This window comes from Schistocerca gregaria, chromosome 6 (genome assembly GCF_023897955.1).
Source record: "Schistocerca gregaria isolate iqSchGreg1 chromosome 6, iqSchGreg1.2, whole genome shotgun sequence".
NCBI lineage: Eukaryota > Metazoa > Arthropoda > Insecta > Orthoptera > Acrididae > Schistocerca > Schistocerca gregaria.
Genome location: NC_064925.1, coordinates 179,333,191 through 179,356,798, shown reverse-complemented (window position 1 = coordinate 179,356,798; position 23,608 = coordinate 179,333,191). Strand labels below are relative to the sequence as shown.

Sequence of the window (23,608 nt, the reverse complement as noted above, 5' to 3'; positions counted from 1 at the left end):
TTCTTTTTTTTAAAAAAGCTTAGGGCATTTTTGTGAATACTTGAGAGTTATCAAGATGATATTATACACACTCAGTGATTTAGGTTTAAAAGCAATAAAAAAGGAATAAGTCAATTGGTCATCATTTAAATGTATTATGGTAATTTTTACGTATAATAGTACACCCCAGATGGACACACATTTTACATTGCATTTATTACACTCAAAATACTATCATTCATCAAGAATAAGTTTTTTATTTTCATGTAATTTAAATAAGTGCCTTACAATATGTTTCCTGCCTCCTTTATTGCTAAAGGGGTATAACTCCACATGATAAAAATCACCATATATGCTGCAAATATTTTTCGAACTAGGTAATACCAATCTTACACATTCCAGAAAATGAACTGATTCATGCAACAGAAAGAAATTTGCTGATAACATTTTAAATAAGGTTCTGGAGTGTATTTTTCTTTCTCTGGAATAATTTATCAATCATGAGTTGTTCCCTTTTTGAAATAAGTGATTCAACTGCAATGAACATTCAGTGCTCTCTCCACATTTTGTGTCACTCTTTAACACTAAGAGGACTCTCTTTAGCAAACTCCCTGGAAGGACCGCTACTGGTCATATTGTGCAGTGATGTTTTTATCTCTTTTTTCAGTTTTATTTGTTAAATTAAATCAGTACAGTGCCTTTAAATGTCACTAGGGCTTAACACTTGCCCTACCAAAATGCTATGCTTAAATTGTTCTGTGGAAATTATATCAAAGTAAAAAAAACATATTGCAAACACCATTTTGATTGAAATTAAACTTACAAATACAAATAAATACATAATTATTGAAACTGTTTGTTATCTCTATGACTTGTTCTCAATCAAAGCCCCCAACAGGCCACAAACATATATCTGTAAGGAAATAGAAAGAAAAATGGGCATAAACTGATGTCGCAATTATGAGAAAATAACATTGTTTTTTTTCTGTGTAATATTTTCAATCAAAGCCACAATCTTTACTAAAACACTTTGCACACACATACTGAATATTTCCAGCACATGGACCACATGCAAATTTCTTGCACTGCAGATACATTTTTAGTTTTGTTTGAACTTCTACCTAACATTTTTTGGCACCTTCACCTTACACAGTTCAGTGGTCCCAATGAATGTATGAACAGTCTCGTTCCTTGATTGTACACCCACGGAAGAGAGTTCTTCTGCTAATTTCAATAGAAACATTCGCCAGGTAACTTTTTCTCCCATTGTCTCTCTGTAAATGAATCAAGGCATTCATTCTAGCAAGACCTAGCACGTTGAGGGGAGAAAAAAAAAAAAAACACCATGTATAGGCCATCTGCAGCAGCCAAACTTGACAGTGAACAGCCATTACATCTGGTCCAGAATATCAACTACAAATTTTGTGGGGTTGTAGAAGCTCATCTGAACAAAAACACCAATGCGCTATAATAATACAGGGTGCTAAACTTCTGCTGATCACAACAATGCATTAACAATGCATTGACAGAGGACAGCAACTGTTCCACGAAATACAGGAAAGTGGAAAGAAAAAGTGAGAATTAGATCACAACAGTGATATAAAGTTAGACAAGCAGATGTAAAAATTCATCATTGTGGCTTTAGAAAAATGAAATATAAGAAATATCATTCTAATCAAAATGACTGGCTGTCGGCCTTTAATGTAAAAATGTCTGTACTTCATTCAGTTTTTGTAATAGGTGTTTGTCTTTTAGGGAAATTATAAACCAGTCAAGTACATTACAAGTCATGAAGTGTAAACCCCCCTAAAATAAAATGTGCACTATTTATTAAATGTTAAACAGGGATTATTGGTCAGATTGACCAGTATAGTCCTTCTAGTGTTAATAAATTTTTGTGCCCCGTACTCCTTGCGCTTAAGGAATTGGTCTACACCCCTCTGCTCCTCTTATGAAGCCTCCATTTTTTTCTGTTTCCTGCTCCTCTTATGAAGCCTCCATTTTTCTGTTTCTATCATTACCGAGTGCAAGGGAGACGCAACGCATGCACATGCTCGCTCTGTCATCAGACATCACTTGGCTGTGTGCCCGCGTCCCTCTAGTGGTAAGTTTGGGGGCTCAGTGCACTTATAGGAACTATACCTTCTTCCATGGCAATGTGTTATGATCCCTCCAGTGGTTTTCATTTCACAGTGTCCAGTTCATTTCTTTTTGAGTGACCCGAATATGAAAAGGAATTCATATTGTCATGTGATGCAAGCAATCACTGTGTATGAGAAAAGTAGCAGACAGAGCAGAGTCTCATGTAGGTTAAATTAAGCAGAAAGAAATTATTCTACTACAAAGAAGAAAATGCTGAGCCTCATATATGGTTTAACATACTTCTGATGTTATTTATATGGTAAGAAATTTACAATAATAATGGATCACACAGAACTAAAGTGGCTATTATGGATGAAAGATTCATGAAGCTGATTAAAGAGTTGGGGATTGTAGCTCAGTGAGTTCAATTTCTGAGATTATCAATCAGCTTCAGTAGAAAGGCTGATATGTTATGAAGAGTACGTCACACTGTTACAGTCAGGCAGAAAGCGCAAGCAAAACTAACAACTTGTGTTTTGATTCCAGCGACACTTTGTGTGTGTGTGTGTGTGTGTGTGTGTGTGTGTGTGTGTGTGTGTGTGTGTGTGTGGTGAACATATCATGAAATGTTAGCAGGCCATGGAGATCAAAGAATCACAGAAAAGCATGTGGCTGAACAATACTGGTGGTATACTCATAAGCAGTATGTGAAGAACTGTGTGCCGTGAGAACAGCATGCTGAATTGAGCCATGAGCGTACTTCAGCAAAAAGATTACTGCAGGCTAATAAACCACCTGATATGATTGGTATGAATATGCTACATGCTTCTGAGCAAATAACAGCAGGAAACTGCAATTTATTGACAATCACTTTCCACACTACATGGAACAGTGTCTATCCCAAAGCAGTAAGCCATCAGGATAGCTCAGGCTATAGTAAACAAGTGGTTGAAGTTCTGTGTTCCAGAGAGACTGATTACAGATCGAAGCACTAATTTTATGTCAGAGGTAATGAAACAGCTTTGTCATCTATCGTATATTCACAAGTCAAGAACAAGTGTTGAAGTCACAAGCAAGTGGGAGAACAGACTGAGTTCATCGAACAATAGGAAAGATGTTAACTAATTATGCCAACAGTAATCTGAATGATTGTGGTAAGCTTTTACCATATGTTGTCCTGGCATATAATTCAAAGGTTTATGAAAGTATAGACCTATCACTCTACAAGGTAGTATATGCCCAAAAAATATCATCACTATTACAGGTAGTAAAGCCTAATGTAGGGAAGAATGGAGAGCAGGTACAGACTTTTGGAAGAACTTTACAGAAGTATGAAATCGTGTACAAAAAGTGAATAAAAAGGCACTGGAATGTCAGGATCAGATGGGGTGATGTAATTCTATGTTGCCTGGACACTGGGTAGGACAGTGGGTGATATTAACAAACCCTTATACCCCACAGGGAAAGACAATGTAATTATTCATTCAGGCCCACATCAAGCGACTGAGAAGAGCTCCCTGGTGAACGTGACGTTAAAACTTCCTACTTGTATAATAGTCATCAACATTTGACATCTTCATTCCTTTCGATATGTGCTGGACTATTTACCACTGTTATCTTCATCAGTCCCCAAAATAGGTGGAGAAGTTAGGAAAATGAAAGCAACACAGCAAATAGAGCCGACGTGGACTGAGTTTTAGACCTAGAGTTAAGCTGATGTAGTGGGAGAGAGAGAGAGAGTGATTGATGTTTACTTGCTTCAGGTAACACCACTAATGAAGATAGCCTGGAAGAGCACTGCATTATTGGCACTAGTGCAACCCTAGAGTGATGGAGGAGTACCTCTAGAGCAATGGAAGAGTAAATGCCTTGTAGGTACAATATCTAGAGGGTATCATCCTTTCCAATGAACAAGAATAAGTCATCATGGCAAACCACTTATGGACACTGAAACTGGCATACAGTGCCTTGGCTTTAAGGAATGAACTGCAGAGACTGGATGAAGCTTTCATGGGGTTTTACCAAGAAGCCAGATGGAACAGGGTACTGAACAAAGTGTGCAGGGAGTACCAGATGCTATATCCATTCAGAACAGCTAATGCTGCTGATATGGAGCAGGTAAACAATGGGTTGGTTTGGGTGCAGATGGAAGCAAAGGCACAGGTCATACTGGAATGGCATACCAACCAGTTTACAACTAGGGTTGTTAAATAACACTAGGCTGTTGTGAGGGCTAATGGCAGATCAGCTAGCTACACAACTACCATAGCAAATTGAATGAACTGAAATCTGAGCATGGTGATCTACTGGATACCCATTTGGTCATGGCAAGAATCCTGCACACTCTTGCTGACAGTGTGATGGATGCTCGCTTACAAGTTGGTGAGTTACAGGAAGCCATGCACCATGCAGTGCATGAACAGTTAAATTCTAACATGGCACTGTCAAGTCAGTTTCTGACCAGTCTATGGCAGGCACAAGGTGAACCACCAGCAACAAAATATCTTGTCGCTATACTACCACTTCCTTTCAGTTGAGGTCAGTGCTGACTGCAATCACCTCCATGTGCTAGTACTTTTATCAGTGACAAGTACAAATGCCAAACACGAATGGTAAGTGATTCACTTGTATCTGGTGAGACGGAGGACTGTAGGAAAATTTGTACCTGTTGGGAGAGAGGAGAGAGGTTCATCTATGTTTACATCATACAGGAAAAAACAGTGCATTGAAGACTGCCGACAAAATGTGGCAATGATGAAGAAGACAGATTTTTGATATGCCATTTCACAGTATTCTAAACTTTCACAAAGATGTAATAGACGTAGCTGTTTCTACAGGAAGACAGTTGCAGAAGGATGCCCACGTGGCATCTTTCAACAAGATCTTATTTTCAGAAGACAGGGCCTCACTGACTCAGTTGAAATTACCATCACTTGCTACGAGCAGGACCGTTGAAAGAGAACTGAACACTTTGAAGTATGGGACAGTGAGATACAACTGAATAATACAAAATGTAACATATCAGGACTGACATTTCAGCTTCTGGCAACAATAATAGGAACTAGGTTCTGAACCGAATGTACCACTGCTGTACGTGTCCAATGATTCTTTAGAAATACAGCTAGCTAGTATAATACCCTGGATCCCACAACACTCAGTTCTCTCACAAGCTTATAACTACACACAAGGGGCACATTAGCACAGAACAGATGTTCCAACATATTCACCAGTATCGCAGCATGTATCAGCACACCGTCACGGTAATAGGAATTTCATGTTTGGGTCCCATCTTCATACTCATCCTCGCTTGCATAGTCTATGTCTATCACCAGTGGAGGACCATCCAACCTGACAACCTGAACCTGCAGTCCATTACATACCAACTGAGTGGGGCATCACTACGATTTGAGCAGTTACGGGAGGGGGGGGGGGGGGGTGCAGTTATGAGTGTAAAGGTCTCCTTAGACTATATGTGTGGAGTAAACAAAGAAGAAACGAAAATTGATGTGGAAATTGTAAATATGAGTGTAAGAGAATGTAAACAGTGCTTTGTAATTTTAAGTAATTCACAAGTCTATCATCAGCCTGGGACTCAGTGGACCAAATCTTCCTAAGGGGGAAGAGTGTTGTGGCAATACCCTCCATCCAGACTTTACGAGCCATAGAGAAGCGAAAAGCTAAGCTGCCTATGGAATCTTGCTGCTGAGTGTTGGTATGTCGCTAGCACAACATGGTACAAGAACTCAGTCCACCTCACTAATGAGCTGTATTCCTGCATGCCAGGTCTAACACTACACAGCAAGCCTGTCACCTACATGACCACACTACAAAACTGGGCAGACAAACCATAAATATTTGTTGTTTCACAATACTGCCAATGCCATAAGATACTCCATACTAGCTGTCAGTCCACAGTGGACCAAGCAGATTTAACTATGTCCAATACCATCATTAGATAGCCGCTTGTCTACAAGGTCCTACCAGACCTGACAATTGTGGTTCTCGAGCCATTGCCACCATAGGAGGGCCTTCTATTGGGTATCTTCTAACAGCCTCTGAACATTTACAAGGAGACCTGGTTTTGTAAGTAAGGAAGATTATTGTTTAATGCCTTGCTGACATCAATGTCATTAGTGACAGAGCACAAACTCAGAATATTTGAAGGATGGGGACGAAAGCAGGCACAATCTTTCATAGGAGCCGTCCCAGCATTTGCCAGGAGTGATTTGCAGAAATCATGGAAAACCTAAATCTGGATGGTCAGATGTGGAGTTGAACTGTTGTCGCCCTGAATGAAAGTCCAGTGTATTTATCACTGTGCCACCTCACTTGGACCTGGGTTTGGAGCCAGCATATCAGGATGCCTGACCGACAGCTGGGAGTGGCCGGATGTTCAGCATATATTGCCTCCTACTGGAGCCTTGATATCAGCCCGATGTCTGCAAGGCTGTACTACCTGCAACTGCTGCTTCTCTGAAGGAACACACAGCCACTCCCAAGTATTCACTATTCGGTCTCCCACAGCGAAGCACGTTGACGTATGTTAAGCTGAGGTAGTAACTGCTGCCTGGAAGACCACACACACAACCAAGCCTCTGTCACTAACCTCTGTATGAATAAAGAAGGTTATTGCTCATTGACCCTCCAGATTCTGTGTATGCCATGGTGCCGGTGGTATGCAACCCACTGTCCTTCACATGCCATTCTGGGGCAATAACATCCCTCCTGATTTTTAATGGTGTCTGCACTGCCAACACCATTACAAAGTCAAGATTCTCTGTATCCTTTCAATCTTACTGACAGCCTACTAATTGAAACATCCTAGAGTATCAAAACAGTATGCTGGATCAGGACTGGAACCTGAGACTTTTGCCATAATGGGCAAGTGCTCTAGCGACTGAGCTATTCAAGTGTGACTGATGACCGTCAATCACATCTTTGCTTCCACCAGTACCTTTTCTCCTACCTTCCAAGCTTCACACAAATTTTCCTGCACCCATTCCAGGACTAGTGTTGCTGGAAGAAGGGCTATTGCAGAAAAATAGTGCTAACACAATGTAGTAGTTGTAATGAGAATTACACTGGTCAGATTGGTATGTCCTCTCAATTGAGGTGAAAGGAACAAGGGCCACATTTCCTTAACAACTTCAAAAAGAGACCGTAGTCATGCACATCCATGAAAATAGCCATCCATTGTTGGGAACTGAGGAAAATTTCACAAATTTGCAGATAAACCTTAAAGGTAGAACACTGGAAGAATTTGAGAACATTTGTACAGCCATTCACAGCCTACTCATCCGCATACTGAACAAAGATTTTTTTGATGATTCTCAAACGTGTATTGAGCTTCTGAAATGCAAGAGCATGCGTAAGTAAATTTAACAAAGTGACAAACAAGAAGTAAACAAAACATTATTTTGTTGGAGCTTGAAAGAAAACTAGTGCCAGAGTAAGACAGTTAGACACTATGATACACAGTAGGAACACTGAAAATACATTAAATGAACAGATTACAGGAGACACAAATAATGAGCCATAAATAATCAATAAATAACAAGATACTGAAAACCACAAGGGCCTACTGCACACTGTTTTCAGACACATATAGAAGTGAATATCAGACAAATTGGTGAGGCAGCTTCGGGCACATATGGAAGTGAATATCGGGCAAATCAGTGAAGCAGCTTCTCATGAATGTTCATATATATACAATGCGGGCCTACAGAACAGATAAAAATGGCCTACTATAAGATGAGCAGATGTCAGGAGCAACCTCAAAGTCAACAGTAGTGTGCTTTATGACCTTATGGTTTTCACCACATCTTTAAGATCAGTTATATTAGTATTTGGTTCGCTCTTTAATTATAGCAACACTGCTGACATTCAATACATGACAAGATTGAAGCTTCCAAACTTCCAGGCACCTCTCCAGGGATGTGCTTTACCTTTAATCATTGGTAAGAGTGTCTTTGATTTCTTGATTATGCACTTGAAGTGCTCAATCACGCTACATATGCTTGTCTCTTCTGAAGGTATAAAGGCTACACCATGTTAACAGCTACTGCCATGACACTGTCTCTGTTTATGGACTGCATAAGCCAATTCACTTTATGTCATTTTACCAATTGGTTGAAAGATGTTGAAGTACATTTTAAGAAGACACAGTTACAAGGGATGTAATCGAATAATTCTTTTGATGACTGCTTGCTGCTTCAAAATATGTCAATTTTAATGCTTTTGCATTTTGAGAAGTAGTTGAGCCTACATTTTAACACTGAACAAAAACAGTAAGTAGCTCACTTTGTCCATCTGACACCATCGAATCATGCTCTTCTTGTAGTGCTTGATTGTCTTCTCAGCCAAAATATTCAATAAAATATCAGTTGTGTTGAATGTGGGAGCATCTTCCTTATGGAAAAATTTGAAAACATTTGTACAGCCAACCACAACCTCCTCATCTGCATATCGAACAAAGATTTTTTTGATGATTCTCAAAAGTGTATTGAGCTTCTGAAATAAAAGAGCATGCATAAGTAAATTTAACAAAATTACAAACAAGAAGTAAACAAAACATTATTTTGTTAGAGCTTGAAAGAAAACTAGTGCCAGAGTAAGTGCAATGCACTGCACTTCCTGTGACATTCTACACTCTGTGACTTTACAGAACATGTACACTATCAAACTGCCACAGGCACTACTAGTTTCACAGCACAACCTTTCCTTTCTCAAACCACTTAACTAGTCTAAGCAAATGGTTATAAGATTATGTTTCCCCATCAACTAACCCCAAGAATATCAATGTGTTTTCAGTAACATATACTATCTATAAGGTAATGCTTAATGCCCAATACAAAAAAAAAAAAAAAAAAAAAAAAAAAAAAAAAAAAAAAAAGTAGTATACAAATTTAGTTGATTGTTGTAGAGTTTTATTAATAACATATTTTTAAAAGAGATACCGATGTATAAGTAGGATTTAGAACCTGACAATATCTTTTAGCACTGTCTACAAAAATTAATTTTGTATTTTTCACTTATTGACTAATTCAAGCTTATTTACTCTTATTATCTTCACCAACATCTTTTATAGAACTAATGGAAAAAAGCTTTAGTGCAGTTCAAATATATTGCAAATATTCTAGGTACAATTCAAATAGTTTACATAGGAACCAAGAAAAATTCTTCTTCACTTTCTTCAGACTTTACTTCACACTTGTAACATATATAAGCCACTGCAGTCTTCAAACATTTGTAGCCTTTTCTTCAATGTGTGTCTTCTTGAGCTATAGCCCCAAAATTCAAGAAAAAGTCACTGTTTATTAGGTTTTCTATTAATACAGACCAGGAAGTTGAGCAGAAATAATGTGCAATCATTTACCACTAGTTTGTCCACAAGTGTACAGAAAATAGACAGCAAACACTTTCTTGTAGTCCTCTCAGTTGAATATGTCCTCACCATTTGATCAATTGTTGAATGATGTGTTTGGTGTCATTATTATAGAAATTTATGACTGTTTTCTTCTTAGTGTCATGATACAAACAGAATGTTTCAATCGAGTTTTCCACGGGGAATAAAAAAAACCAGTGGTAGAATCACTGAATGCTAGAATCACTGAAAGCAAATTTGCTAGAATATAACTCTCTTCTTGAGACATCTTTCGGTTCTTGGGGTATGTTTTCTATTGGCTTCTAATGTTCTCACAAGAGTTAGCCAGTGATTGCTCAACAAATCTTTGGTCATAACATCTTATGTGTAGTAGCTGTCTGTGGTGACATTGTGCCTTGAATCATGTATAGGGACTGCAATATTTCCCACAGAGAGGTGCTTGATAAGATATAATAAGACATATGTGTGGTGAGCATACTGTAAGACCTTCAGTACACACACCATCAGATTATCTGACTTGTCGCTCTAACGAAGTAGGCGAGTGTCAGTAATAGGTCTCGTGGTCTTATCGTGGCATGTTTATCTTCTGCCATTAGGTCAGACGATACAAATGCTACTTGCACACTTAGTGTAGCAGATTGACGGTGTCCAACTTTAAACAGAACGTGATTAATTTTCACACACATTTATTAAAATAATAACAAGCATAAAAATTACTTAACTTGGTTCTGGATGCTATTTACAATTGACAATCTGAAGTTCCTTTGGTATTGGTATGTTAATCTTATTCTCATATATAGCTCTCATGCTTGACAAAAGTGTCTATACATTTATCTTCATCGCTATGTACAGGAATATGGTAATCTTACTAGGCGCCGACTGAAACTTGACTATAGACTGGTACAGACAAATGTAGAACTCGTGCAGACTGGTACAGACTAATGCAGACTGGTGCAGACAAATGCAGACTGACTAATCATAGGTCTGTACACTCGTTATAATACCTCACGCGTTCATGTGTCACTGCGCGAGTGTGATCCACGAGGAGAAAAGGTTCTACGTTAGCAGTAATCTCATTGGCTGTGTTACATATTAATACGCAGATCGGAGGAAGCAGAATTTGGTCCGTCTCTATGGCAGCACCATCTCGTAGTGCGGAGACGGACGAGCGCTGTGCCTGCGCTGTTGTGCTTAGCGGGGTGTGCTCTAGTGGGAAAGTTGTGTATGCGCTGACCACGCGGAACTATGTACACAACAATATGTAAACAAGGAGGAGGGTTTATTATGACCACAGTAGAGATATTTAGAAACAAAAGAAAATGTTTCTCAATAAAAAATAATACAGTTTCTCCAACACTAACAGGCATATGCCTGGAAGACACAGTGAAACAATGTAGTGGGCTGTGAAGACTATGGCACTGATAACCCCTAATGACTTGACTGACAGGTATGTCTCAGGGTATCAATGGAAAAGTTGTAGATCCTGCTGCAGTGGTATCTGACCAGGCTCTGACTGGTGGATTCCTAAGAGCTGGCACACGAACAGCCCCAGAGCTATGATGGAGCAAACTGCCAAAATGTTGGTTTGCGCCACCCTATGTTGCCAGGGTGCAGAGGAATTCGTGCCAATCCAGTTCTGCACAGGTGACTTGGCGGAAGAAATAGGTCCATGGCACAGAAGCCTTCTGGTGGCACTTGTGCCATCTGTCATCCTTGTTGTGATCAACACAGGTTGGGTACATGGCAGGAATGACCAGGCATTTCACCACAGCTGCAGCTGAATTTGATTTTTGTGTGCCACCATTTCATTTTTCTTGCCAATAACATATCTGTGAGCATATGCATAAGGACTTTGTACTTCTAAGAGTTTTCATTAGTGAAGAGTTTGAAGGGAGACTTACCCCAGAGCAATGACAACATTTCACAGATAACAGTGTACCTCCAAGCACAATAGTATCTTGGCAGTAATTCATTCATTTTATCAAATATTTCTCGTATTTCAGCATGTTCCCTGCGCGTGTTTCACATCTTTCTATTATTAAATCTTACTGTTCTTGTAAGCTACTGGAATCTAGTTCAGCTCTTGGTAGCAGTACAAACAAACATTAGAAAAGTCTTATAAAAAATTTATAAAAGGTGACCTACCATCATTCCCCTCTCTGCCCCAAAATAATAAGTAGCCCTATACGTGTTATGAATTCAAGTCTGTCTTTTTCAAATGATCCTCTTCCTGTTGCTACTTTACCTTCATTTCTAATGCCTTCTCATTCTTTTGCTACATTTTACAATACTCGCATTGTAATATGAGGTGCTTTGGACATATAAACTTTCCCAGTGCTTGTAACATATTTGTCTTACTTCACTAGCTGCATCATCATCATCATCAACTGCAGGTGCCTGGGGTTCATCTCCGTAGTTTGTTTGTACTTTATCACTGTCCGCATCCTTGGACACAATACATTCCTCTTCAGCTTCATTCTGTAGTGATTGTTCACTAAAATGTAACAGTGTGCAAGACATGACTCAGCAGCAGTATTACTGACCCTGCTTTATTTTTTGCCTTTTGAGAATTCTGTTACTGATTTTCTTGTTACTGAATTATCGGATTGTAGTTTACATGCACATATGCAATTAAACGTTGCAATAAAGTTAATTTATTGCCAACTGCAACATTTTTGGCGCCCCTGATGCAATCTTAGATGCCAACTGACACAATCTCAGGTGACAATCAAAGTCAACTGATATGATATTCTTACTGTTCAATTCCAAACATCAAATGTAAACCAACCAGGCCAGCCATGTGCCATCTGTTTACTATACTCCATATGTCGAGAGAAGAGCTCTGACAGCTGGCAGCACAATTTCCAATATTTGACACGGACGGGCAGCGAGCCTTTGGCCCGCGGCAACACTCAACTACTTCAGAACCTAACAATGCCATGTCATTCATTGCAGCATTCCTGTGTGATCAGCATTCTGCTGACTGATGTAATCCTTGATGGAACATTTTTCACATGCACTACCAGTGTTTGTCACCTTACACAAACACATACACAGATTTCGATTTATTTCATACCAGTTTGATATCTTTTGACATGTAAATAAGATCCTGTACTTGATTGTATAACAATGAAATAAAAATTATTACCATCAAACAGCAGTATCATCATTTTAAAAAATTACCATGACCATGGTTCCAGCCAAAATAAAAATTACAAACGATCAGATTTTTAATATTAACAAGGTAAAGCAAACTGCAGAATGTTACGTGAAAAATATCTAATTTTTCATGTGGGAGAAAAGAAACCCCAAGATTATTGTCATCCGATTGGTCATCTCTCATCACGACCACATAGTCTTCAGTATCTTCGCTGCTGCTGTCCTCATCACCTGATACAGAAATTGCAATATTATGAATGGATTCTTCTCTTACATCTTCTTCTATATTTAATCTTGTAATCTCTTTCCACATGTGGTTCACAATGTTCTTCGAATCTCATTTATCAGCCTTACAGCCTCATTTACCAGCCTTTCTATGTATCGCAAAGTAAAGGTTTTGTTTCGTTCTGCAACATCTGCTTTTATTTGAGCCCAGATGAGTTCAATTGTGTTGTAATGGCAATGGCACAGTGGAAGATGAATAACTTTGTGGCCATGGTTCTCTGCTAATGTATCAATCACATAATGCACCTTCTGTACCTTGTATCATTTCACTAATTCCAGAAGTTCCGCTTTCCACATACTCTGTTCAAAGCCTATTATCTTTCAACCAGCTATCTTGCCTCTCCTTGCAGCAGCCGTTTGTGTCTTATTTAATTGTACAGAATGGTACAGTGCATTGTCCATTACAAAAACACTACCAGAACTGACGTTTGATAGCAAACGAGTAATGAACCAGTCTTTCAATTTATCTGCATTCATCTCCTTATGATAGTCAACAGTTATTTATGACTAAAACATCATCGTAGCACTGGACACAAAACCTTTCATAGAGCCACCGTGAAATATTATTAGTCGCCCTCCCTTACCAGTTGGCACACTCATAGTTCCATGGTGCGTACTGTCTGTCCATGTGATCGAACATGCATGATGCACGCTGACCCATGTTTTGTCAACCCATATTACATTTTCGATGATGTAAATAAAATAGAAAGAAACTTCCACATGGGAAAAATATATTAAAAACAAAGATTCCAAGACTTACCAAGCGGGAAAGCGCCGGCAGACAGGCACATGAACAAAACACACAAACACACACACAGAATTACGAGCTTTCGCAACTGGCATTTGCTTCGTCAGGAAAGAGGGAAGGAGAGGGAAAAATGAAAGGATGTGGGTTTTAAGGGAGAGGGTAAGGAGTCATTCCAATCCCGGGATCGGAAAGACTTCCCTTAGGGGAAAAAAAGGATAGGTGTACACACACACACACACACACACACACACACACACACACACACACACACACACACGTGTGTGTGTGTGTGTGTGTGTGTGTGTGTGTGTGTGTGTGTGTGTGTGCGCGCGAGTGTACACCTATCCTTTTTTTCCCCTAAGGGAAGTCTTTCCGCTCCCGGGATTGGAATGACTCCTTACCCTCTCCCTTAAAACCCACATCCTTTCATTTTTCCCTCTCCTTCCCTCTTTCCTGACGAAGCAACTGCCAGTTGCGAAAGCTCGTAATTCTGTGTGTGTGTTTGTGTGTTTTGTTCATGTGCCTGTCTGCCGGCGCTTTCCCGCTTGGTAAGTCTTGGAATCTTTGTTTTTAACATATTACATTTTCCGTATTCACTGCTCACAACTCGCGCAGGATATGACATCTACAAGCTACAATGTCTCCGTGTTCCATTAGTACCTTTCGCCCTGAGACCTTTTTCCAACGGAAGCCAATTTTTTTCAAAACATTGGAGAGACTAGTCATTCTGCCTGTGAACAAACCACTGTCCAACAGTAATGCCGTCAACTTTTTAAGTGTCGGATACTCCTTCCTGCTGTAGTCCAAATGTATGTGTTGCCTGATAGCACTTTCGCCAAAGTTTTCTCTTTCAGTCACATGACACGATCTCTTCCTTGACTTTCCAGGCATCAGAAATAACAGGGCTTGCAGCTGAATTGGCAGTCTCTTTATCATTTGTGACTCTCTTCAATGTCGCTGTAGAGATGGTCAATGTTTCTGCTACTCTGTCAATCATTTTACTCACTGATATCAAAGGCCCACCATTGTCCCTTCCCTTTCAAAGTAAACATGCAATCTGTATATAAATTTGCGTGCTTGGTATTTCAGCATATAGTCTGTTTGTAAACTCAAGAGCGAGCAGCGCTTTTGATGGGGGAAGAACGCTGCCACCGGCCTACAGGGGCACCCAAAATCTGTTGCCCATTACCTGTCAAGCATTGTAGATCAGCGTGCAGTGATGTACATCGTTTCTGTTCGTATAATCTTGATTGCCAGTGTCAGTCAGTTTACTTTGTATACTTTTGTGATATACTTCTATTTCCGGAAGCGATGGATAATCATCTAGCATTGCAAGAAAATGTGCAGAATATGAGAAAGAAGAGGTATTTGCGGAGTAACAAGCGTTCGATCATCTCTAATGTTATTACATCGTGTATTAAAGAGGTGACCAAAAAAGAACTGCTGGCTAATATTCCAGTCCCAATCAAAGGGCTGCAATTTATGCAAATGTCAGTCTCATCCAATAGGACACATAAGGAAGGAACGTGAAAATAAGCCGCATAGTTTAGTGGAATCACCACTAAGGAAAACTAATAATCTTGGGAAGAAACCAATCATTATAGACAGTTTCAAAATCACGCAAAACCTTTTATGCTTATGGAACACTAAATCTCTATCTCGGTCACTATTCACCTGATTCTGAGACATATTGCTTGAAATTTGTGCGCAATAGCTATTCTAAACACTGCTGAAATTTTCTTCGAAACATGTACATCAATTCTGGACATCTAAGCAAAAAGCTTGACATACAAGGTGCGTTCACGTATTAATTTTTATTTTTTGGTAAGAACTTTATTTGTTAATCTACAGCAATGTTATCCTCTTCAAACTATTCCCCATTACTTACTATATAGTGCCAGTGCTTTTTCCAATTCCCGAAATTCTTTACGAACTGTTTCTTTGGGGTAGTTTATAGGTCTCTTAACTGTGCATTTTTAATCTCATCCATGCTTGTAAAACTGCCATCCTTTAAGGCCTGCTTTGAAACGTTTATACCACTTGTATGCCCTTGGCTCACTTATAACAGGCTCACCAAAAGCAACATTTAATATTTCTAAAAATTTCATACACTTCATTCCATTCCTATAACAAAATTTAATACAGATTCTGTAATCTTTTTTTATACAAAACAAATAATCGTTAATGTTACCAAAACACATATAACCTTTTTGACAGCTGACAGTAGAGTACATACCCAGTATGCATAACGATGTACACATACTTTTGAGACATGTTTACAAAGACAGTGACAAAAAAGTAGTGCAAGTCGGACTAATGCAACATGCAAAGTTATAAATTTATGCTTATTTTTTAAACACTTATCGTGTGCAAAAATTGTTAAGTTTCAATGCAGTCCTTCAAAGAAAACTTCTACCTTTTAGTAGAAACACAAACTGAGTACAAGCCTCAAATTCTACAGATTGATTGCATTATATGGGATTCGTTTTACGAATAGCAATAGAGGAACATACAATGCATTCGCATCAACAGGCATTCGACTCTATGTTTGTAGTATAATCCTGACTTCCATTCTTATCTTAATATTATTTACTCAATAATGTTGTGTTTCGGAAGAAGCTATCGTTTTCTGTATTGTTTATGGTATTAATACATCTGTCTAAAAATGAACGCAGCCGAAACTTATCTGTACATGGCATCACCACAGATTCAAAGCGTGCGCCACAGCATGGGTGGTACTACATAGTGAAACAGCCTGTAGAAGCACCTTGTGACGTAGCAAGGTTGGCAGAGTGGGGACTCGCTCACTAGCTCCTTTTCCAAAAGCCCTCTTCTCTGCACTACAGGCAGCCATTTTCATTTACACACACTTTTCCACTTATACAAACAGCAAGAACTCACAGAAGTAGCAGAATGCACACGTATACACACAAACCTGAATGCAGCCTGTGACACAACCGACTGAAAACAGCGGTCACCCAGCACTACGGCAACACTGGGGCGCCGCCGCGGTAATATAAACAAGAGCTGACAATCGGACTGGTCATTGTGGGTGCCGAAGCACATATGCCATGGCTGCGTCAGATGTCAGAGCTCTTCTCTCGCCATATTGAGTATATATCTCCAACTCATTTCGACCTCACGCCATCTATGTATTGAATGAAAGCATAGTCGGACACAACACAGTCCATCAATGTGCCCCCAAACACTTTGATAACTGACTCACAGTTAAACCACCACCTTTATCGCATCAGAACACAGTTCTATGGTTCACACAGCTTGAGAGTCAACTTACACTCACCATCATCATGGCTGATGTAACCAAATATGGCTATGTTGTTGACACATTACATGAAGAAATTGTTATCAAGGTGCAAGATTTTTAGCCTTACAGCAGTGCAATGAGTGTTACATGACTCTTAAGAATGCCATGACCACCCACCTTCTTCAATCCGAGGCAAAGCATCTTGAGAAATTGCTGCTAGGAGGAATTTTCAGACAGCACTCTCTTGCAGCTGCTACACCAGCTACAGACATTATCAAGCTATGCCATGAACAATGACACCCTGAGAAACATCTGGTTGCCATGTTTCTCTCCAGACACACAAAAGATTCTCATAGTATGCACCTGAGACCTACATGCATTAGCTTAAGCCACAGATCACATAGCAAAAATGTACCCGTCTGCTGTGGTAGCAACTGTCTGCTCGCTGTAAGACTACACTACAGGTCAGATCACAGAGCTTATTGCATAAGTTGCTGCTCTACAAACATGGCATTCCAGTCACCGACCTCAAATACATCATTCACCAACAAAAGGCCTTCATCACGAAAAATTTGCTGGTACCACAAGTGGTTTTGGACATGTGATATGCTCACTCAACCAAGGTCTATGCCATGAGTTAGAAGTGCAGTTTATCATAGCACACATCACACATCCTATACTCAGAGCTGACTTTCAATAATATTAAGGCCTCCCCCCATGAACAATGGACCTTGCCGTTGGTGGGGAGGCTTGCATGCCTCAGCGATACAGATGGCCGTACCGTAGGTGCAACCACAACGGAGAGGTATCTGTTGAGAGGCCAGACAAACATGTGGTTCCTGAAGAGGGGCAGCAGCCTTTTCAGTAGTTGCAGGGGCAACAGTCTGGATGATTGACTGATCTGGCCTTGTATCATTAATCAAAACGGCCTTGCTGTGCTAGTACTGCGAATGGCTGAAAGCAAGGGGAAACTACAGCCGTAATTTTTCCCGAGGACATGCAGCTTTATTGTATGATTAAATGATGATGGCGTCCTCTTGGGTAAAATATTCCGAAGGTAAAATAGTCCCCCATTCGGATCTCCGGGCGGTGACTACTCAGGAGGACGTCGTTATCAGGAGAAAGAAAACTGGCGTTCTACGGGTCGGAGCATGGAATGTCAGATCCCTTAATCGGGCAGGTAGGTTAGAAAATTTAAAAAGGGAAATTGATAGGTTAAAGTTAGATATAGTGGGAATTAGTGAAGTTCGGTGGCAGGAGGAACAAGACTTCTGGTCAGGGTTATAAATACAAAATCAAATAGGGGTAATGCAAGAGTAGGTTTAATAATGAATAAAAAAATAAGAGTGCGGGTAAGCTACTACAAACAGCATAGTGAACGCATTATTGTGACCAAGATAGACACAAAGCCCATGCCTACTACAGTAGTACAAGTTTATATGCCAACTAGCTCTGCAGATGATGAAGAAATTGATGAGATGTATGATGAGATAAAAGAAATTATTCAGGTAGTGAAGGGAGACGAAAATTTAATGGTCATGGGTGACTGGAATTCGTCAGTAGGAAAAGGGAGAGAGGGAAACATAGTGGGTGAATATGGTTTGGGGCTAAGAAATGAAAGAGGAAGCCATCTGGTAGAATTTTGCACAGAGCATAACTTAATCATAGCTAACACTTGGTTCAAGAATCATAAAAGAAGGTTGTATACATGGAAGAATCCTGGAGATACTAAAAGGTATCAGGTAGATTATATAATGGTAAGACAGAGATTTAGGAATCAGGTTTTAAATTGTAGGACATTTCCAGGGGCAGATGTGGACTCTGACCACAATCTATTTGTTATGACCTGTAGATTAAAACTGAAGAAACTGCAAAAAGGTGGGAATTTAAGGACATGGGATCTGGATAAGCTTAAAGAACCAGAGGTTGTACAGAGTTTCAAGGAGAGCATAAGGGAACAATTGACAGGAATGGGGGACAGAAACACAGTAGAAGAAGAATGGGTAGCTCTGAGGGATGAAGTAGTGAAGGCAGCAGAGGATAAAGTAGGTAAAAAGACGAGGGCTGCTAGAAATCCTTGGGTAACAGAAGAAATATTGAATTTAATTGATGAAAGGAGAAAATATAAAAATGCACTAAATGAAGCAGGCAAAAAGGAATACAAACGTCTCAAAAATGATATCGACAGGAAATGCAAAATGACTAAGCAGGGACGGCTAGAGGACAAATGTAAGGATGTAGAAGCTTATCTCATTAGGGGTAAGATAGATACAGCCTACAGGAAAATTAAAGAGACCTTTGGAGAGAAGAGAACCACTTGTATGAATATCAAGATCTCAGAAGGCAACCCAGTTTTAAGCAAAGAAGGGAAGGCAGAAAGGTGGAAGGAGTATATAGAGGGTTTATACAAGGGCAATGTACTTGAGGACAATATTATGGAAATGGAAGAGGATGTAGATGAAGACGAAATGGGAGATAAGATACTGCTTGAAGAGTTCGACAGAGCACTGAAAGACCTGAGTCGAAACAAGGCCCTGGGAGTAGACAACATTCCATTAGAACTACTGACGCCCTTAGGAGAGCCAGTCATGACAAAACTCTACCAGCTGGTGAGAAAGATGTATGAGACAGGTGAAATACCCTCAGATTTCAAGAAGAATATAATAATTCCAATCCCAAAGAAAGCAGGTGCTGACAGATGTGAAAATTACCGAACTATCAGTTTAATAAGTCACAGCTGCAAAATACTAACGCGAATTCTTTACAGACGAATGGAAAAACTGGTAGATGCGGACCTCGGGGAGGATCAGTTTGGATTCCGTAGAAATGTTGGAACACGTGAGGCAATACTGACCTTACGACTTATCTTAGAAGAAAGATTAAGAAAAGGCAAACCTATGTTTCTAGCATTTGTAGACTTGGAAAAAGCTTTTGACAATGTTGACTGGAATACTCTCTTTCAAATTCTGAAGGTGGCAGGGGTAAAATACAAGGAGCGAAAGGCTATTTACAATTTGTACAGAAACCGGATGGCAGTCATAAGAGTCAAGGGGCATGAAAGGGAAGCAGTGGTTGGGAAAGGAGTGAGACAGGGTTGTAGCCTCTCCCCGATGTTATTCAATCTGTATATTGAGCAAGCAGTAAAGGAAACAAAAGAAAAATTCGGAGTAGGCATTAAAATTCATGGAAAAGAAGTAAAAACTTTGAGGTTCGCCGATGACATTGTAATTCTGTCAGAGACAGCAAAGGACCTGGAAGAGCAGTTGAACGGAATGGACATTGTCTTGAAAGGAGGATATAAGATAAATATCAACAAAAGCAAAACGAGGATAATGATATGTAGTCAAATTAAATCGGGTGATGCTGAGGGAATTAGATTAGGAAATGAGACACTTAAAGTAGTAAAGGAGTTTTGCTATTTAGGAAGTAAAATAACTGACGATGGTCAAAGTAGAGAGGATATAAAATGTAGACTGGCAATGGCAAGGAAAGCGTTTCTGAAGAAGAGAAATTTGTTAACATCGAATATAGATTTAAGTGTCAGGAAGTCATTTCTGAAAATATTTGTTTGGAGTGTAGCCATGTATGGAAGTGAAACATGGACGATAACTAGTTTGGACAAGAAGAGAATAGAAGCTTTCGAAATGTGGTGCTACAGAAGAATACTGAAGATAAGGTGGATAGATCACGTAACTAATGAGGAGGTATTGAATAGGATTGGTGAGAAGAGAAGTTTGTGGCACAACTTGACTAGAAGAAGGGATCGGTTGGTAGGACATGCCCTGAGGCATCAAGGGATCACAAATTTAGCATTGGAGGACAGCGTGGAGGGTAAAAATCGTAGAGGGAGACCAAGAGATGAATACACTGCGCAGATTCAGAAAAATGTAGATTGCAGTAGGTACTAGGAGATGAAGAAGCTAGCACAGGACAGAGTAGCATGGAGAGCTGCATCAAATCAGTCTCAGGACTGAAGACAACAACAACAACAACAACAAGGCCTGCTATGAGATCTTCACATTGTCAGCTCCCCAAAATGTGTCTAGGTGTCGCCGATTCCTACCATCATTGTATGTATAATCAAGCACTGTTGATCGCTACACTGAATTACATTCTATGCAGCTCGCCTAGACCAAGTGACAGACTGCTGTTGAGTAATGAAGCTGAGAGTTTTCAACAGTGTGAAAACTGCTATCACCAACATTGCTCAGTTAGTGCACCCTGTCCCACAAGCACCACTTGCCTTAATTGTTGACCTGTCAGCAAATAGCAGTAGGTGGCACACTACTAAAACAAATATATCAACAGTGGCAAACCTCGGTGTTCTATGCAGCAGAAAAGCTATCTACATCCTAATGTCTAACTACAGACCCTGAAAACCACCGAAGTTCATGGCAGAGAGTACGTCCCATTGTACTAGTTACTACAGTTTCTTTCCATTCCAGCTATGTGTGGAGTGTGGAAAGAATGATGAATGCCTCTGCATGCACAATTAATTATTCTAATCTCACAATCCCTATTCACCAAAATGTAGGGGGTTGTAGTGTATTTCTGGTCGTCATTTAGAGCCAGTTCTTGAAACTGTGTTAACAAACTTCTTCAGTATATTGTACATCTATCTTCAAGAGCCCTCCAGTTCAGTTTCTTCAGTATCTCTGTGCACTCTCCCATGGATCAAACAAATCAGTGAATATTCGTGCTGCCCTTCTCTGAATATACTCAATATTCCCTGTTAGGCCTATTTGGTAGAGGTCCCACACACTAGAAAAATATTCTAGAACCAGTCACGCAAGTAATTTGTAAGCAATCTCCTTTGTAAACTGATTGTACTTCTCAAGTATTGTACCAATAAACCACAGTCTAACACCTGCTTTACCCATGATTGAGCCTATGTGATAATTCCATTTCTTATCTCTTCAATGTGTTACGCACATGAGTTGGCCAAGTCCAACAGTGACTCACTAATATTTTGGTCATAGGCTACTATGTTTTTCCAGTTGTGAAGTGCACAATTTTACATTTCTGAACGTACAGAGAAAGTTGCCAATCTCTGCACCTGCTGCACAGAGCTGCTCTATGTATGACTGCGAGCTCTATGTGGCATATGCTTCAGTTAGGAAATTCAGGCACATGGTCGAAGGTGAACATTTCACTCTCATCACAGACCACAAAACACTGCTTTCCATCAATGTCCAGACAAAGCAGCACCATACCAGCACCTTCATTGCTTATTTCTTAGAGAGTTTACAACCCATACCAACCACGTAGTGGAAGAACTCTCTCACACTGAATTTATTTCAAGCGCAACCGATTAGAGACCTTGGTGCAAGAATCTGACAACGAGCTTCGCGATTTATTGGCACAGCCATCCAGTTTTCAGCACTGCTGTACCAAAGTGGCACTGATGAATATGCTATTGTACCATGACATCTCCATGTTGAAGCCAAGACTCTTTGTGACTGATGGTTTTCAACAGTAGGCAATAGCATCTCTGTACAACCTGTCTTATCTTGAAGTGCACACTACAGCGCACTTGGGGTAATGAAGTTTTATGTGACCTAACATCAACAGAGACTGCAAGCATTTGTTCACCAACACGTGGCCAGTCAGCGAAATCACATCACACATCATGTTAGTGCACCCCGTGGCACATTCATTCCACTAAACAAGTGATTCTTTGATGTCCATACAGACATCACTGGACCATTGCTTCCATCTATCTGAGGGATGTAACTACTGTCTCACCACTGTTAACTGATTCATTTGCAGGCTTGAGGTCTCCCCCTTGTCTGACATTACCACAAAGACAGCCACAATGACATTCTTTTGGCGTACCATACCAGGCAGTTTGAATCCTACCTGTTAAAGGCACTCACCACCCTGTTAGGCACAAAGAGTATCTCGACAACAGTTTACCACCCTGCAGTGAATTATTTGGGGAATGCCTATGTCGTCAGAGTTTACTATCAGTGTAAACTATCTCTTCAGTGCCCTGAGTCCCAATGCTGGACTAAGTCGTTACCGGTTGTCCTGGGCCTTAACACAGTCATCAAGGACGATCTGAAAGCAACTACACCTGGCCTCATCTATGGACAGCCAATCTGACTGCCCAGTGAGTTCCCTTGCAATACATTCAAAACTCCCATCAATGTGTCAGACTTTGTTAGCAAGGTGCACTCGCAAATACATCCTACTGCATCAAGAAACCAAGAGACTCACCACATTTTTGTTTTTGCCAACTTGTCGAAGTGCTGTCAAATATTTGTTCTGCTCAATACTATCCACACGCCTTGGCAGCCACCGTATGATGGGCAGCATCCAGTACTCAGCAGAGGACAAAATATTTAAGGTCGATGTTGTGGGTACCCCCACAACAATTTCCATCAACGGTCTGAAACACATTTTCAGTGCAAATTGCCTGCCACACCACCTACAGACAAGACTGAATCATGTATCACTCCACCATCCACCGTCGACAAGCCAGCTCAGACATTGAGTGCTTCTCCTGATGGCTCCACAGCAGAAAGACCTGTTGTCACTTATTAGTGGGGTGGTAGAAGGATTTTGAATGTAGTTTGGCATTATACTAACTGCATATATTTATTTTCTCGTTGCTGAATTCTCAGTATGAATTTTACATGCACACGTGCAATTAAATGTTGCAATAAAGCTAATTTATCCTGAACTGTAATATTTTTGGTGATAC

At 40.0% G+C, this 23,608-nt stretch overlaps 1 protein-coding gene across 1 annotated transcript in view; it reads right to left on the bottom strand.

The window, feature by feature from the left end:
- The window catches only part of LOC126278687 (cohesin subunit SA-2-like), a 381,965-nt gene that overhangs the window by 184,564 nt on the left and 173,793 nt on the right, over positions 1-23,608 (bottom strand). The window contains exon 11 of the mRNA XM_049978948.1: positions 8,362-8,571. Coding sequence (XP_049834905.1) covers positions 8,362-8,571 — 210 coding nt within the window. The remainder of the gene's footprint in view (positions 1-8,361; positions 8,572-23,608) is intronic.